At 42.6% G+C, this 19,138-nt stretch overlaps 1 protein-coding gene across 11 annotated transcripts in view; it reads left to right on the forward strand.

Moving 5' to 3' along the window:
- Positions 1–19,138, forward strand: part of PTPRT (protein tyrosine phosphatase receptor type T) — a 1,089,879-nt gene that overhangs the window by 667,684 nt on the left and 403,057 nt on the right. For all 11 annotated transcript variants that reach the window (XM_036826097.1, XM_036826100.1, XM_036826103.1 and 8 more), the window contains exon 8: positions 6,791–7,087. In XM_036826097.1, coding sequence (XP_036681992.1) covers positions 6,791–7,087 — 297 coding nt within the window. The remainder of the gene's footprint in view (positions 1–6,790; positions 7,088–19,138) is intronic.

The raw sequence follows: 19,138 nt of genomic DNA on the forward strand, positions 1-19,138 counted from the left end.
GTGTTACCTGATGGGTCTGTAATGGTACCTGATTTGCCCCTAGACCAGTAGTAGGCAAGGTACAGCCCACAGCCTAGGCTATCTTTTTTTTTTTTTTCATGGAAAGGCATTTTATTTTAAATATAGCAGTGTGTACATGTCAATCCCAAACTCCCAGTTTATCCCTATTTTTGTAAATAAACTTTCATAGAATCACAGCCATGCCCATTTGTCTACACATTTTCTGTGTCTGCCTTTGCATTACAACAGCAGAGACAAATAGCTGAAACAGAGACTGTCTGACCCACAAAGCTTAAAATATTTACTATCTAGACTTTTAACGACAACAACAAAAAGTTTGTCAACTCCTACTTGAGAATACTGTCATAACTGCCTTAAATGAGCCTACATGCAAGATAGGAACCAGGTCACCTAAAAAGACTAAGACAGGTTGCTGAGCTTCATTGAGCTTTATGGAATGGAGAGTATGACCTATTTTGTGCCTGCTTGCTAATAAACATTTGTGTAATAAATGCTCATCTGTGTAGTAGAATTTAGCCTGAGACTTGCTTTTATTATAACCTAATAATGCAGTTATGGAGGAATCATTAACCCTCACTCACCTCAGATTTCTTTGGTGGCTTCTGGTTTCTATGAAAAAGAATGTAAGGTTGTGCACGAGTCATGCTTAAATTGGCTCAGATGAGTTTCCAGCGTAAGGCTGTGTCTTTCTGACATGTGCTGCCTGGAAGCCCAGCATTTGCCCTGCAAAAGCTCCTTCAGGCTTCATCGTTCCATCCTTCACAATTGTCGTGTCTGCATCCCCCTCTAGAGCATGAATCTCATGAAGGCTAGAACATGCCTGTCTCATTCCACTGCATCCCTAATGCCTGTCCCATCTCAGAGGTCCAAGACATGTTTGTAGAAAGGAAAGAATAGATAGAGCTATATCTGAACATGCATTAATGGGACCTTGCTAACTTCAAACTACAGTTGGTTAAAAAGCATGAACCCAGCAGTCAGCTGGACTGAGAACCAGGCCAGGGGTCCACGGTCACCTGCAGGACTTCTATTTTATCTCAGTGGCTCCCCTGCCTTGCCTCCCTTCTGGAGGTGGGAGCTGTATTTAAGGGAATACAGCTGGGTCAAGTACCATCTGGGAGCTTGGTGGACACTATCTCCTTAATTCACCTCGTAGCCCTAAAAGGCAGAAGTACCATCCCCGTGTTACACATGAGAAAAATGAGGCAAAGACACAGATGGGCCAAGTGACTTGCTTTAGTGACCCAATACAGATCCAGCACTCTTTTTTACCATGTCTTGATGCCTCCCTGCTCAAGAGTATTTTTTCAGTATTGGGTAGGCCAACGAACATGTGAATGACATACCTTCTCTATGACATCGCTGCAAGAGGGTGACAACAGAGTCACCTGATTCTAGTGGTCGGGGTAGGTAGGACCCACTGACCTTGGATGGTGAGGGTACCAGTATCCCTAAGTGAAGCCTCTGGATTCCTGTCCTTGCCTACCTTCATAAGGATGTCTGTGATAATATGCAACAAATTCCTGTCCGCCAAACATCTGTAATAAATTAGAGGAGGTGGCAGAAAGGAAGCAAGAGAGTAGGTTTGGATGATGCTGAAAGAAGATGGATTTTATTTTTGTTCCTTTTACCTTTTTTCCCTTCGTGTAGCATTTCCATGCAGAAATTGCAAATTAATGGTCATATCGAACTATCTGTCAATGTATTACTGCTCTTGCAGTATCAAATTATGTTGGCAATAATGTTTCCAGCTGCCTAGGACTCCATTGCAATTTAATTTGAAAGGAATTCAAATTGCATTTCCAAATGGATAAAAAATTAATTTTACATACAAGCTATCCACCTCCACATTTTCAGCCCCATGCCCCAAATTATCTCAATTTAGGTTCAACTTTGAATAGTTTGTATGTTACAGCCAACTCCACGTGCAAAGATGAATACATAGAAAATTCATGAATTGGAAATCTGCTTTGCTGCTCCTTTGTTTTAATAAGATGTTCTGCCTTGATTAAGGTCATTAGGAGATTCTACAGCTATTGCCTTTGACAGCAGGAATGGAGGCTGGGTCCATATAAAACAAGAGGCTGGAATTCTAACTTAACCACATGATTACCTTAACAATTGGAGTATAGAGAGAGCCCTGATTCACCCCTTCACTTACTGCATTTCCCCTGCAGGATGTTAAGGCCTTGATTCTGGTTTGGTCTTCAGTTATCCCCTGCTTTCTGTATTTACTCATTCTTCATTTATTAATCAGCTATATGTCCAGTTATAAAAATGAAGAGATCTAGGTGCTCACAGGTTAGCAGGGGAGGTGAGCATGAACCAAACATCCAAACATTAATCTGCAATTTGATAAGGACTATGGGAGAAGTATTAAAGAAAACAGATGATGATTCATTCTGCCTGGGCAGGAAAGGCTTTTGGAGAAAGTTACAAAGAAAGGGTGGCATTGGAGCCCGGCCTTGAATATATTGAATAGGGATTTGCCAGTGACAGACCAAGCGGAGGGAAGCAAAGAGGTGTAAAAGGATTCAGGATACAACACTCACTCTACTTTAGGAATGTAGGGTTCAAAGAGTGAGCAGTGGAAAACGAGGGAGGGAATTTGGAGGTGGAAGGGTACATGTTGCAGGTTGGGCTCTGGTATTAGGTTGAAAATGGTACTTCAGTAAGATCTAACATGGGAAGGAGAGGCATGATAAGTGATCAGAAGTGAGGAGGTCCACCCTACCTTCCAGAGGCAGCTGCAGAATAAAGAAGCTTCTGAAGATATGAGTTAGTCAATCATACACATACATACACACTTGTCCCTAACATACGTAAGAACACAAATGGGTCTGAGACAAGATACACAGACCTGCAGCCTCTTTCCTTCTCCTTTCAAATGACTCCATCCCTCCCCACAAAGGTCTCCTCCAAACAGCCACGCTCTGGTCACCCGTTGGGCCTAGGGGTACACACATGGAATATGGTCTGACCTTGGCTGGCCAAACCAAGGGAAGAGGTTCACACAAGCCCTGGAAATGAGTTTGGAGCCACTGGGACAGGGAATTCTAGGGTGTCAGGTGTCTGGAACCCGGTCCAGAATGGGGAGCATAAGGACCAGGTAGACACATTGGCCCATTGACTCCTGCTTCAGGAGGAGGGCAGAGTCTGCAGATGGCCAGAGTGTGCTCGCCAATTCACAGGGCTCGGGACAGGGCCCTCATTGCCAAGTGTAAGGGCATAGAGACAGTGAACCCAGAGGCCAAGCCACTTTACTTGTCCATCAGAGGAAGACTGTCCAGCTTCCCAGATAAGCCACACTCTCTTCCCACTGTATGCCATCTCGGTGGCCTGTAGGCTGTTACTCAAGAAGGTCATATGGACGGAGTCTTATCTGGAGGCAGAAACCATAGGCTCTAGGCTTGGACATATTTACACGAGGGATGTAAATTCAACAAACCAATCTCCACTGCACACACAAGGCTTTCTCAGCAATTTCTAACTTGTTTGTACGAACCGGAATGTAAACCTGAGACTCTCCCTGCTGTAGGCAATTACTGGAGCAGAAGCTGGGTTTGGCATCTGAGGTTTGGGGGGGGGCGGTTATAGTGAAAGCATGAATGCCTCCATCATGCATTTTGAAAACTAGTTTCCATCATGTAGGATTTTAGGACGTTCTCTTGCTTGAATTGAAAAATAGATAAGTTCACCTTAAAGACTTGGTGATGTGCTTAGAGGGGACAGAACAGGGGACTGTGGAGTCAAGGGGGTCCAAGCTCAGTTCTCAAAAACAGGTCACCATCTGTTCATCTCAGTTTAAACATGAACTGGCCCACCAACAGACTCAGTGCCATGTGCTGGGGTTGCTGGACAAACAGCACATGGTCCCTTGCAGCCTGGGAGGAATGATGTATAAAGGAACAAGCAGTTCCTAGAAAGCGTGACGGATGCTGAGTGGGCTGGATAGCTGTGCAAAGTGCCGTGGGAGTCCAGAGCTGGGGACTTAGCTGTGTGGCCCTGGGCAAGTCATGTCCCTTCGTTGGCCTCAGTTCCCTATGTCGGACAGTTGTTTTCAGCACGCAACTGCCCAGCCCATAGTTACTGCTTAATAAAGAGCCACTGTCTTGCCCTTTCTTGAATGCGAGTTCTCGAACTTACAGAACACTTTCACCCACGTGTATCTAACCCACAGGGCCACCAGAGGTCTTGTCTTTTGCACTTGAACTGAGATGTCCTTGAACCTCTTAATTCCATAGCCTGAGAAAGCCCAAATCATCTCTCAAGGTGTCAGTAACACACATGGACATATCTTCCAAGTCCCCTTTGCCTCTGGTCCCTTTGTTCCCATGCGACATTTTATTTGGCCCAAGTGAGGCATGCAGATCTCAGAAGCCCCAGGAAATCAAATCACAGCCAATCATTTTGTGGTATTTTGAGGACCCTATTGAAGACTAGGAGTCACATGAGAACAGTCCCATTGGGCTCCACCCAAAAATACACCATCTTGTTCACCCCCATCCTCTCCTATTCAATCCCAGCAGCCAGGGAGTTCATTTTTCTCTTCCTCTAAAGGCTAAGCACAGCCGATCCCAATGCCCTGGGACTGCAGCATCTACTCCAAACAAGCTTCTTAAAGCATTTCTCCAAGAAGGGCCATTCTCTCTAAGAGGAACGCCCACTGTTAGGCAGAGACAATTTTCTCTCTCTCTTTACAGTTCATTTTATACACATTAAGGGCCCTCTGAGATTAGCGCAATAATTTCCACTTTATAGACGAAGAAATGGAGGCTCAGAGATGCAGTGCCCTTGCCCAAGGTCACACAGCTAGTGAGGTAGCATGGTGGGCGGGGTGGGGGGAGAAGTACACGGATTGAATCTCTAGCCTGTGCTTAACTACTCCCAGCGAAGAGAGTCTGACAGAAGAACTTATGGGGAACGCCGATCATAAAAGAAGTTACGTTTCTATCGTAACAAGTGCCTAAACCTTATAGAATGAGCTTTACATATGGGGATTAAAAAAAGAAAAGTTTTGTTTTTTATTATCTGTTTTGCACAAAAACATCTATTTAATTTGTGTAAAGTGTAAATAGAATATTCATAATAAAATAAACATAGCCAATGTTATATATGGGGGTCTGGGACCAAGATCAGCACAAGGGTGAGAAGGCATGATCAGATCTGTTTTTATTTTTTAATTTTTTTAAATTAAAGTATAGTTGATTTACAATGTTGTATTAGTTTCCGGTGTACAACAAAGTGATTCAGTTATATATATATATTCCTTTTCATATTCTTTTCCATTCTGCTTTATTATAAGATATTGAATATAGTTCCCTGTGCTACACAGTAGGACCTTGTTGTTTCTATGTATAATAGTGTGCATCTGCTAATCCCAAACTCCCAATCCTTCCCTCCCCGGAACCCCCTCCTCCTTGGCCACCACAAGTCTGTTCTCTATGTCTGTGAGTCTGTTTCGTAGGTAAGTTTATTTGTGTCATATTTTAGATTCCACATATAAGTGATATCATATGGTATTTGTCTTTCTCTTTCTGACTTACTTCGCTTAGTGTGATAATCTCTGGGTCCATCCATGTAGCTGCAAATGGTGTTATTGCTTTCTTTTTTATGGCTGAGGAATATTCCATTGTATATACTACATCTTTTTTTTTTTTTTTTTTTTTTTTTTTGGCTGTGTTGGCTTCATTTCTGTGCGAGGGCTTTCTCTAGTTGCAGTGAGCGGGGGCCACTCTTCATCGCGGTGCGCGGGCCTCTCACTGTTGCGGCCTCTTGTTGCGGAGCACAAGCTCCAGACACGCAGGCTCAGTAGTTGTGGCTCACGGGCCTAGTTGCTCCGCGGCATGTGGGATCTTCCCAGACCAGGGCTTGAACCTGTGTCCCCTGCATTGGCAGGCAGATTCTCAACCACTGCGCTACCAGGGAAGCCCCCTACATCTTCTTTATCCATCCCTCTGTCAGTGGACATTTAGGTTGTTTCCATGTCTTGGCTATTGTGAATAGCGCTGCTGTGAACATAGAGGTGCATGTATCTTTTTGAATTACAGTTTGTCTGGATATATGCCCAGGAGTGGGATTGCTGGATCAGATCTGTTTTTAGAACGATGCCCCTGGAGGGGCCTGTCTGGAAAAAAGTGGAGAGGAAAGAAGGAAGGGTTGAGGACTGTTGTGGGAGGCTAGGAAAGGATGAATTGTGTTGTCAGTAACAGGAAGGGAAATTCCAAGGCATTGTCAACGGGTCACAGTGACCTGTTGAGGACGCTGTGCGTTGAGGATGCGATTCGATTTCTAGACTGTGCACCTCGGTGTGGTGAACTAAAGAAATGGGGCTGGTTTCTCAAGAGGAGGGGGTGTGGCCAGATGAAATGTAAAGAGGTAGATCAGAACTCCAGCATCCTTCTCAATTAGTATTTCCCCAAAGTGTTGTGTGTGCTGTTAGCGGTACCCAACATGGTTCTTGGTGGTACCCTGATGAAGACAACTTTGCATTGTTTTACATGGTAAACATTTATTTATGGCAAGTGCTTCAGGTTTTCCCTTTAAATAGTTATGTTTTCTTTTAGATGCCTTATTTAAAAAAGAAGAAGGAGTTTGATTTACAGAAAAATGGTAATTAAATTACACTCTAGGTGGCGAAGTCAGGAAGGCAGTGGCTGAGTGATTGGGATGAGTTGAAAGCGCTGTTCTCCCCTGTTTTAGCGGAGCCTCCACCCCACCTTCCTGACAGCCTCCTCAGAGCCCCGTGTCTTGCGTGTGTGTCTTGCAGACCCGGTGCACGGCCCGCAGAACGTGGAGATCGTGGACATCCGAGCCCGGCAGCTGACGCTGCAGTGGGAGCCCTTCGGCTACGCGGTGACCCGCTGCCACAGCTACAACCTCACGGTGCAGTACCAGTACGTGTTCAACCAGCAGCAGTACGAGGCCGAGGAGCTCATTCAGACCTCCTCCCACTACACCCTGCGGGGCCTGCGCCCCTTCATGACCATCCGGCTGCGGCTGCTGCTGTCCAACCCCGAGGGCCGGATGGAGAGTGAGGAGCTGGTGGTGCAGACGGAGGAGGATGGTGAGTGCAGCGGTGCGCATGCTCCCTCGGGAATGGGGACGCCAGCTCTGCTGGGGGCGGGGCCATGCCTAGCGGTTAGGAGGTTTTATTTTTCCTGCGTCTTTCATCTCTCTGTTGATATATCAGCCCCTTTTCTATGCTCTTCAATAAAGCACCACACAGGCTGTGCAGTGCACAACTCCAAGGGGTGCTGTCCCCCTAGACAGTGGCAACGCTGTCGCAGACACACGCTCAAGTTTGACCTTTCTACATCCCCGTCTCTCTTCTCACTTTATACCACCTGCTATGCCAGCGTTTAACCACACTGATGCCTCCCGAAAGAGAAGCTGTGTATTGATAGGATTGTTGAAGCATGTTGAGTTTGGGAGTCAGACGGCTCTGGATTCTGTAAGAATAAGGATCAGAAAATACACTTAAGGAACTTGGCACACACATCGAATGCACCCAGAACCGCATATTCACCTGCGTGTCCTACAGGCGTCTTCAAAAGTACCCAGAAACGAACTGTCTCCTCTTCTATATGGGCTTCTCTCCCTGTGTTCCTCACGTCAATGAACTGCATCTACTAAGTCAAGATAAACACCTGAAGTCAGCCTGGGTGCCTCCATCTCTCCCTCCCCATCCCCCAGCTCCACGCCCACAAGGTTCCGATGAGCTTGCCTTCTGCAGTTTCTCTTCCAGCATGCCTCTTAAGACTCCAGGAAGAGAGAGCCACGTGTACTTTCTAGAACACATCTCTTTTTCCCGCCCTTGTCTCCTTGCCTATGCCACTCTGTTTCTCCTGCTCAGAATGACCTCTCCTCCACATTTGTGGGACAAACTCTATTTATAATCTTTCAAGTCTTTGCTCACGTGCTACTTCCTCCAGAAGCTTTCCCTGAGTGCCCCAAGCCAACTTGGGTGTTGCTTCTCAGACCCCTGCTGTATTTTGCATGTAACTCTGCCACGGTGGTTATGTTATTTATGGTAGGACAGGACTTGCTGGTTCTAGGACTTATCTAAGAAACACTTCTCTGTGGCCGTATTTCAGTTTTCCTTCCAGCCAGACTGCTTCTGGCCTCGAGGGGTGTCTTTAGTTAGTTTCCTGGCATCAGACTCATGTGGATTGGTCTGCAAATGATCGATTAAGGAAGGTTTCCCAGGGGAGACTGGGGAGGGAGTGGGGGAAGCAGGACAGTGAAGGGGAGGAAGCCCAGGTACAGCTTCAGGCCAAATCCAGGGGCCTGTGACCTGGGCCTGCAGGAGAACTCTACAGGGCAGGTTATGTGTCACTGTCGTTCCAAATCACGGCTGCCGGCCAATGGTTAGGTCTGGAATGGGGATGGAGGATTGGGAAGTAAATTCTCAAGAACTTTTGGCTTTCTACACATGCAGACAAAAAATAGAAGGGCACAAAAATGGCATAAAGTGATTAGAAGGGATCCGGGCAGAACTCTGTCATCGTTACTGCATGAGGCAAATCCTCACACTTGACTCAAAGCAGAGCCTCTTCCATGGCGGTCCTGTCTAGTACTCTTATTTCATATAAGCAAGTCGAAGGACCCCTGAGTGATGACCCCTGGTGGGATCCAGACCCACATCCTCAGCGGCAGAGTCCCACAGGGAGATAGAGGAAGGAGCTCCAGCCTCTCACCTTGTCTCCCAGTTCTCACATCACCCCGTCCCATCCTAGACCTGGAAGTTTTATCAAACCTGCCTTCATAACAAACCCTTCCTGATCCCCTTTAAATTCATTCTCACAGCCACTCTGTTCACAGCCCCTGTAGACTGTGCTTCTAGGTAGCAGTAGCAGTGGGGACTCAGCCTGTGTCACCTTGTTCCCCCATCTTCCTATCTTGTAATGAACCTCAGTCTTCTGTGGGTACAGCTCTCCCCAAGACCAGCTTCTCCAGAAGATCTGAGTGCCCTGTGTCCTATGAGCCTGTTCCCATCCAGCCTCCAACAGAGAGGGTCAGACATCTCATCTTGGCTTCATTCTGCAGCCCAGGACATGTGACCCTGGATTTAGCTTCTGCTGAAGCTGCCAAAACTTTCCCAAGATCTGGCTCCATTGTTTCAAAAATGTACAGCCCCTTCCTCCAGCAGGTAGAATAATGCACTCTCTGAGAAGGCAGACTCTGGAGCCAGATACGCCTGGAGCAAGTTGCTTAACCTCTCTGCCTTGGTTTCTCATCTATAAAAAGGAGATAGTAATAGTACCTACCTTACAGGTTGCTGTGCTCATTAAAAAGGATGGTGTATATAGAAATTGGAATCATGCTCATCAGATTGTAAGTTTTCATTAAATGTAGCTACTACATTTGCACTAAATAAAAAAAATTCTTGACAAAGAATCCTCTAGCACAGCCAACCCAGAAACCATCCACCCATCTCTTCAGAGCTATAGACGTCCACTGTAACTGGTTGTAGATTATGACATCGACTTTCAAGGAGTGGCGATGTGGTCAGTGCCTGGGTGGAGAAGCAGAGTTGGGACAAGTAGGGTGGTTTAGTGCCAGGTGTTCATGAGGGACCTGGTTGTTAGAGAGGGAGGAGCCACTGTTGAGAACCAGCATGAAAATTCAGGTTGCAGAAGATGAACAGGAGGGTTTGGCCCAGGAACAGCTCAGGGCATTTTTTGCCAAGATGCTCTGCCCACCTTGGGCTGCTTTTTGAGGATTACCTACATGTGCAACAGCAAATCCCAAATCCCATCCTTAAGGCATCCCTCAGCCTCTCCCTTTCTTCTTCTCGTCATCAGGAAAAGAAACAAGCACAAGGTCTTTATCAAAACAAATTGAGAGCAGCAAAGCTTTGAAATTACATTTTAATCAAACACCATTAATATCATATCCATTCCTTCTCTACCGAGATGTGCGGCCATTATCACAGTAAACACACCAACATTAAGACACCAGGCCTCCATCTTGTAGCCCTCCTGAGGCCCCACCTCAGGAACCACCGGGCTGCAGCAAAGTCTCAGAAGAGCACAGCGCCCTCTGCATGCTGCGATGAGGTTCCATTTCTCCTAAAGAGGGGAGAGGCACCATCTCTGTTTGCTGGGAGCTCATTCACCTCAAGGTCGAGCTGGGGATGGAGCTCAGCTGTAGTCCATTAACCGAAACCCCCTTTGGGGAACCAAGGAGCAGCCTTGCAGATTGAGCTGACTGGACTCACGCTGCTTTCGTCTGTGCTACAAAATTGTCTTCTGGGGAATATACGGAATTTGTAATTTCATCACCCCAGTGCTTTCGTGAGCGTGTGAAGCAATCCACCGCTGGTGAGAGGAGGTCATGGCCACTGAGCCCTGTTGTTTCATCTGGGAGGTCATCGTTAATAGGAGACTAAACAGGTTCCTTATTTTCCCCCTTTTCTTCACAAATGTCTCATACAAAACCGTGACTCATTTACTGGGTGGTTACTTCTCTGCCTTCAACCAGACCACAGCCAAGACTGTGAAATGGAATCTAGACACTCATAGGCATGTTATATTTTATACAATGACTCATACCCAAGATCTTACTTTGAAATGTTTCAAAACCATAGAAAAATTGAAAGAATAGTACAAATAAGATCTGTAAAACCTTCACTAGATTCAACATTTCTGAACACCTTGCTATCTATTTTTTCATATATATGTATGATACCTAGGTATGATATATTTGATATGGAAATATATATAAACATACATATAATATTTTTAACTCTTTGAAAGTAAGTGGCAGAAATCATGATACCTGACCCCTAAATTCTTTAGCATACATGACATGACCTAAGGATAAGGACATTCTCCTCCATACCCACAATACCATAGGACATCTAAGAAATTTAGCATTAATTTTAAAATAATCAAGTAGATAATCCACATTCATATTTCCAATAATATTAAACCTGATTTTATGTGACAAACCAGAATATGAGACATGTTTGGCAAAAATGCTATATGGGTTGGTGATGTATATTTCTCACTGTATCATGTCAAGAGGTACATAATGTCAGGGATCCCCTTTACTGATGTTGCTGCATTGGTCCCTTAGATAAGATGGGGACCACCCAGTCCCTCCACAGTAAATGCAGCACCTTTTCTCTTCGTAAATTAGCTCACCTGTGCAGTGATGCGTAGAGATCCTTGAGGATCCTATTCCCCAAGAACTCTTTTTTTAATTTTATTGAAGTATAGTTGATTTACAATGTTGTGTTAATTTCTTCTGTACAGCAAAGTGACTCAGTTTTACATATATATATATATTCTTTTTCACATTTGTTTCCATTATGGTTTGTCACAGGATACTGAATATATCAATAGTTCCCTGTGCTATACAGTAGGACCTTGTTGTTTATCCATCCTATATATAACAGTGTGCCTCCGCTAATCTCAAACTCCCAGTCCTTCTCTCCCCTACCCCCTTTCCCCCTTGGCAACCACAAGTCTGTTCTCTATATCTGTGAGTCTGTTTTTTTCATAGATATGTTTTTGTTTCATAGATATGTTGATTTATCTCATATTTTAGATTCCACATATAAGTGATGTCATATGGTATTTGTCTTTCTCTTTCTGACTTATTTTGCTTAGTATGATAATCTCTAGGTCCATCCATGTTGCAGCAGATGGCATTATTTCATCCTTTTTGATAGCTGAGTAATATTCCATTTGTGTGTGTGTGTGTGTGTGTGTGTGTGTATCACATCTTCTTTATCCATTTGTCTGTTGATGGACACTTAGGTTGCTTCCATATCTTGACTATTGTAAATAGTGCTGCTATGAACATTGGGGAGCATGTATCTTTTCGGATTAGAGTTTCGTCTGGGTATATGCCCAGGAGTGGGATTGCTGGATCATATGGCAACTCTCTTTAGTTTTTTGAGGAACCTCTATACTGTTTTCCATAGTGGCTGCACCAATTTACATTCCCACCAACGGTGTAAGAGGGTTCCCTTTTCTCCATACCCTCTCCAGCATTTGTTATTTGTAAACTTTTTTAATGACAGCCATTCTGACTAGTGTGAGGTGGTACCTCCTGGTAGTTTTGATTTGCATTTCTCTAATAATTAGTGATGTTCAGCATCTTTTCATGTGCCTATTGGCCATCTGTATGTCTTCTTTGGAGAAATGTCTATTTAAGTCTTCTGCCCATTTTTTGATTGGGTTGTTTGTTTTTTTTGTTGTTGAGTTGTATGAGCTGTTTGTATATTTTAAAAATTAAGCCCTTGTTGGTCACATCATTTGCAACTATTTTCTCCCATTCTGTAGATTGTCTTTTTGTTTTGTTTATGGTTTCCTTTGCTATGCAAAAGCCTGTAAGCTTGAGTAGGTCCCATTTGGTTTTTTGTTTGTTTTTTTAAGAGTTTTTTGATGTGGACTATTTTTAAAGTCTTTATTGAATTTGTTACAACATTGCTTCTGTTTTTTTTATGTTTTTTTGGTTTTTGGCCACGAGGCATGTGGGATCTTAGCTCCCTGACAAGGGATCAAAACTGCACCCCCTGCATTGGAAAGTGAAGTCTTAACCACTGGACCACCAGGGAAGTCCCAGGCCCCACTTGTTTTTTGTTTGTTTGTTTTTGTTTTTATTTCAACTGCCTTGGGAGACTCACCTAAGAAAACATTGGTATGATTTATGTCAGAGAATGTTTTGCCTACGATCTCTTCTAGGAGTTTTATGGTGTCATATCTTATGTGTAAGTCTTTAAGCCATTTGGAGTTAATTTTTGGTGTGAGGGTGTGTTCTAACTTCATTGATTTATGTGCAGCTGTCCAACTTTCCCAGCACTACTTGCTGAAGAGACTTTTTCCCATTTAATATTCTTGCCTCCTTTGTTGAAGATTAATTGACCGTAAGTGCGTGGGTTTATTTCTGGGCTCTCTATTCTGTTCCATTGATCCGTATGTCTGTTTTTGTGCCAGTACCACACTGTTTTGATTACTGCAGCTTTGTAGTATTGTCTGAAGTCTGGGAGGGTTATGCCTCCTGCTTTGTTCTTTTTCCTCAAGATTGCTTTGGCAGTTCTGGTTCTCCCCAAGAACTCTTGACCCAACGGTTTTAACACTCCTTGATAGTCCTCTCCTGAATCAGTTATTATGCTGATATTTACAAAAGGGTGCTGTAAATCTAACATTCCCTCTACAAGTATTAATTTGCATTCTTCTTTATAAAAGAGCTTTTCTCTCCTCATCCCCCTCCCCATTTTTTTTCCCTATTGACTCATGGGTCATTTTTTTTTCCTGAATGTATTAAAATCCATTACTATCATTATTCTTTTTAATGCTCAAACTGTCTCAAATATGGCTAGTGGGAGTCCCTTCAGATTGGCTCCTAGGTCCTTTGGACATGGTCTCATTAGTCTTCCTTGCTTCTGGTGCAACAAAATATTCCAGACTCTCCTTGTAATGTCTCTGCCCCAGGCCTGGAATTAACCGCTTATCTGAGGATTTCTGGTTGTTTTCAGAGATGCATCTTAGTTGTGCTCAATGGGGTGTTATTGCCTCTAGGCTCTTCAAGAAGGTAGAGCTGGGGAATATAATTTTATCTGTTTTAAATCATGAGCTCACACTAATTCAAATCCAACACCTCAGGATTCTTCTGCACTTGCCCTCAATCCATATATATCTCTCTCCCTCCTCCCACAGTGAAAACCCCAACATTCACATATTTTTTCATTTGCTCCATGCTACAATACACACAAAGTAGTCTCAGAATTACAATACCAGTCCTCCTAACAAACAAGAAAACTATAAATTAGGTTAAAGATTTTCTTTTTAGTTTTTCTCTCCTGGAGTAGTCACGATACCATATCCAAAAGTTCATTCTTTTCTCTGGATGGTTATATTATCAATTTGATACCCTATTAGGTTCATTTATTTCAATTTTAAGCTCTGCCTTCCCCCCATCCTTTTTTGTTTAATGTCATTGTTTCTAACATCAAAACAGTTTCTTGGTTCAAAAGTCAAAACTGTATAAAAAGGTACACTCAGAGAAGAATTGCCAGCATCTCTCTTTCACACTGTTCTTATCTGCACCTGGAAGGTAACCATTTGTATTTATTTCAGATATATCTTTCCTATAGTTCATTTTGTAAAAAAGTAAAAATTATCTTTATTTCTCTTATTTTTATATAAAAGATAGCATAGTAGGTATACTCTGTATCTTGTGTTTTTGTTCACTTAATATATCCTTGAAATCAGTCCATGTCGGCTTGTACAGATTTGTGTCATTCTTTTTTATAGCTGTGTGGGACTTCATTATGTGGATATACCATGGTTAATTCAAGTAGGGTCCTGTGGACACTTGGTTGTTCCCATTATTTGCTATGACAAATAATACTGTATCCAGTATTGTGCATATGTTGTTTGGTATTGTGAAGATGTATTTTCATGAGAAGTTCCTGAAAGTTGGATTACTGGGGTCAGTGGGTAAATGCATATGCATTTTTGTTAGATGATGACAGATACTCCTCCATAGAAGTCCTTATCATTTTACATTTTCATCAGCAATGTAGATTTGTTTAATCTTAACACCAAACATGAAAAAGCAAACAGTATCATTTTTCTTATTTTGCAATAAGGAATGTAGATTCCCATATAATTTATAATAATTGTATAAAAATCTAATTGATTATAATTAATCATATAGTATATAATATTTTAACATAATATGCTTAATCACATATAATAATATATCCTTAATCACGTATAATACATATATTATTGCATTTAGTATAAGACATGTACTTTCATCATAGAGAAGACTGATATTTTAGGAATGAGTGCTTGTATTTTACGTGCGTTTCTAACAAGGTTAATTATCTGGTTTCTCAGGTCACATGAAGCTAGAAGGAGGCTGCATGTTGCTAGGGATATGTACTTGTACAGTAACAAGATACAGTAACAAGAGGCTGCATGTTGCTAGGGACGTGTACTTGTACAGTAACAAGATGCAGTAACAAGAGGCTGCATGTTGCTAGGGATGTGTACTTGTACAGTAACAAGATGCAGCACATAAAATCTGGAAAAGAGGACAGTGAGAAGAAAAGTATAAAAAGCAATAACAACAAGGCAATAAGTAATGAAATCCATAGTCATTTCGTTAAGGATAAAAAGCTATACACATCTTAGTAAGTGCTGAGCCATCATTTAATTAGAGCTCAGTACATTTTTAATGTTTTCAGAGATAACCTTGAGCTATCATAAAGGGTAAGGAGAAGTGCAATTACAGTTTTTGAATGTGCATTATGAGCTAGGTGTTGTGCTGATATTCTTCATTCATACAGTCAGTTGCCAAATACTGTGATGTAGATGCTACTGATACTGGGTGGAAGAGAAATCTGAGGCTCAGAGAGTTTAAGGAACCTGTCTAAGGCTACTGAGTAACAAATGGCAGAGCCAATAAGTAGATCCCAAAATCTTATCTGTGCTTTTCCCCCAACCCTATCTAAGATACAATCCTATTCCTGGCCAGTATCTCCCTAAACACTCTCTGTTTTATCCTTTTCTGTAGAACTTATCATTATCTGAAATACTGTGTGTATGTGTGTGTTTATTGTCTGCCTGGCACATAGTAGATGTTCATTAACTATTTGTTAAATGAATGAATAGCTAATATCGAAACCCATGCCTCTTTCATGGTATCACGGGGCCCTGCTTATATATGCTAAGAAGGTAAAGACATGTATAATATATTTTATTTACACTCAAAACCAGCTGATACTGGCTTGATAGAGCTAATCATTCGCCTCTCTTCTAACCTCTGAACCCAGTGATATCACATTCACTGCTTAAAATCAACCACGGTGGAGATATTTACACCATGGAAATCAGGAAACATATTGAGGTTTTATTTTGTTTTGTTTTCCTGGAGAGCTGGCTGTGAAACATTTACTAATACACCACTGTATAGTTCCATTAAAAAGGTATGTTTGACACCTTAAGATATAAAAATTTATCCAGAAAAAAATTATCTTTCCTCCAGCAAGACTGGAAATTACAAGGTAGAGTGAAATTGTTTAAATCTATCTTGTCTCTATAAGACTCACAGACTCCTCTGAACCATTTTCAAATTATTTCAACTTTTAAGTTAGTTCTGAGCCTCTATAATGAACAACAACCAACTAACCAACAAATATGGCACCTGGAATGGAGAGGCAAAAAATAAATAAATTAAAAAAAAAAAAAACCTAGACAAGATGATAGGAAGGGAAACTTGTGCTGACTGTGCAGGGCTCTGTGCTTTTACATAAACTGACTTATTACTTCTCACAACTACCCTCAAAGTTCACCATTAGCCCCACTTTTCAGATATGAAAATGGAGGGGAAGAAAGAAGAGGAAAGGATAAGACAGGAGAAGAGAGGAGAAAACTTCCCTTGATAACACTCTGTCCTCCTTTATGTTGAAATGAAAATTTCCCTTAAATTACCACCTGAGTTTTAGGCACAAGAAAACATCTGGTTTAATTACAGTGAATTTACATGAACCTACTGACAAGAAGCACAGTTAAAATTAGCAATTTTAGTGTGCTTTTTTTTTTAAAAGAGAATGAAATTATAAAGTAATTAACCTTTGTTGTAGAACTCTATCAAAGGGATGGAAAGTTCCATGCTGTTAGATAGAAAAAGAAATGAAATTTTGGGGAGGGAATATGTGGATCCACTAAAGAATTATGAAGAAAAAAAAGAAGGGTAAAGCAACTTAGAAGATAAGACAAAACAGGAATCTTTCCTCAAGAAGTCTTTTCACAGTGAGTAAGATGGGGAAGAAAAAGACCTAGTTGAATCAAAAGAAAGTACAGTTAACCCTCTGTATCCGTGGGTTCCATATCTGTGGGTTCCATATCCGCAGATTGATTTCGAAATCAATGCACGGTTGGTTAAATCCTCCCACGAGGAACCCCCAGTGTGGAAGGTCAACTGTACTGCGCCGTTTTATATAAAGAATTTAGCTTCAGTGGATTTTGTTATTTTGTTATCCTGGATCCAATTCCTGTGGACACCGAGGGTCGAATGTAAGTCGGCTTCATGGAAAAGGACTTCTTGTCTTGTGGAGTGGTAGTGTGATGTGGTAAAAAAACCCTCAGCCTGGGGTCGAGATGTGCTGATTTTTCCACTAGTAGGTGACTTTAGTGTGACTGTCTTTCAGCTTTTCTACACCCACATGTCTACCAGGTGATGGAAGAAAGGGGTGATTCAGAAAATACTTTGGAGTCAGAGGGATCCGGGCTATATCTAGGCTCCATTCACTACTTTGTTGTGTAACCTTGATTAAATTACTTGCATTCTGTACATTTCAGTGCCCCCATCTGTAAAATGGGGATGGTCATCCCACCAGTTTCTACATGGTGTCCTACATGAAAGTCTATACATAAAGCATTTAATTTACTCTCCGCCAAGAACTATATTAAGTGGTGTGTGGCCAGTACCAGACTCAGCAGACTGCTTTTTAACCGAGGGTGTGTGACTTGGAAAAACCAAACCAGTGATCTATGCAAGATTTCTGTTAGTTATGGGCAAGGGACGATCTTAAAATTACCTATAATACCTCTGTAATCCCAATTTCAAACATCTCACTCTGACCGTAGAAATGAATGGGTGTGGCAGTGTTCCAGTAGAATTTTATTTACAGAACAAGCAGCTGGTTGCATTTGGCAGTGGCCATAGCTTGTTGACCCTTGAGCCACACTCATTCCTGTAATTATTTCCTCCAATCCTTTGGCTTTAAAATCTATCCATATGCTAATGACTTCTCCAGTTGACATCTCCAGGCCAGACCTCTCCCCTGTCCTCCAGAGTCATTTATCCAAATTATCCAGTCATTTATCCTGTCAGACCTATCCACCTGCATTGCTAATCAGCCACTGGAATTAAACACATCCACAGCTGGTGGCCTGATCATCCTTCAGCCACCACCAAACTCATTCTCCTCATGCTCTTCTCCACCTCAGTTAATGGCAACTCCATTTTATCAATGGCTCAAGTCAGACACCTTGATTCCTCACTTTTGTCACATCTAAAGCCCTGGATTGCAAACTCCAGGGAACACACCTATTCTCTATGTTTGGCGCCCCCTTGCTTTGTGCAAAGCATCCCTGTTCACTCCCCACATCCCATCCATAAGCACATTCTTTTGACTTGTCCTTCAATATATAGCAAGACCTTGATCATTTTTTACAGCCTCTACTGCTAGCTCTTTGGTCCAAGCCACTGCAGTCTCCAACCTGGATTATTAGAAGGGTCTCCACAATGGCCTTTCAGCTTTAGCCCTGGCCCCCGCTCTGTTTTCTCAACACAGTGGCCAGAAGGATCTTATTAAACCATGAGGCAAATCACAACATCACCCCTCTGTGCATAACCTTCCAGTGGTTTCTTGTGTTACTGAGATTAAAAGCACAAGTCCTTAGGGTGGCTCACAAGGTCCTATGTGACCACACTGATGCGGAAAACTTGGCCTCTGTGCACTGGTGCCAAATCGAATCTCAGAGTTTTGGGTGAAGTAGAAAAGACTAGCTTTACTGCTTTGCCAGGCAAAGGGGGACATAGAGGGCTCATGCCCTCCAAAATCTGTGTCCCCCAATCCAGGAGGATTTGGTGAGGAGTTTTATAGCAGTAGTTCAAGGGTGGGGTTGCTGATAAGATTAGGGTGTGTGCAGGGCCTTCACTCCTTTAATCTGATTTCAGGTAGTCTCCTCGTAATGAGCCTTTCTGGTTCCTTTAATTTGGCCTTAGGTGGTCTCTTGATGAGGTTATCAAACTGTGATCTTCTTTGGAATGAAGAATGCTAACATCTTATATTTGTTGGGGGTTTTAGTTCTGTAGAGAGCTCAAAGATATTGTTCCGTGCATCCCTTGAGGCAGAACCAGGACCCTGCCCCAAGGCTGCACTGTTGTTTCTTGACTGCTCCTCCCTTGTCTCTGTCTGCATCCCCTCCCTTCCCTGATTATTACCTGTTTGAAGCTGCCCTTTGGAACTCAGGGAAGGTCAGGGAGGCTAGACTCTGTTCCCTACAAACAAGGAACAGGGGGCACAGAAAGGCTTCTGTGCCCAGGAACCCCAGAGGGTCCTGCCTGGTTTTTTTTTTTTTTT

This window comes from Balaenoptera musculus, chromosome 15, assembly GCF_009873245.2.
Source record: "Balaenoptera musculus isolate JJ_BM4_2016_0621 chromosome 15, mBalMus1.pri.v3, whole genome shotgun sequence".
NCBI lineage: Eukaryota > Metazoa > Chordata > Mammalia > Artiodactyla > Balaenopteridae > Balaenoptera > Balaenoptera musculus.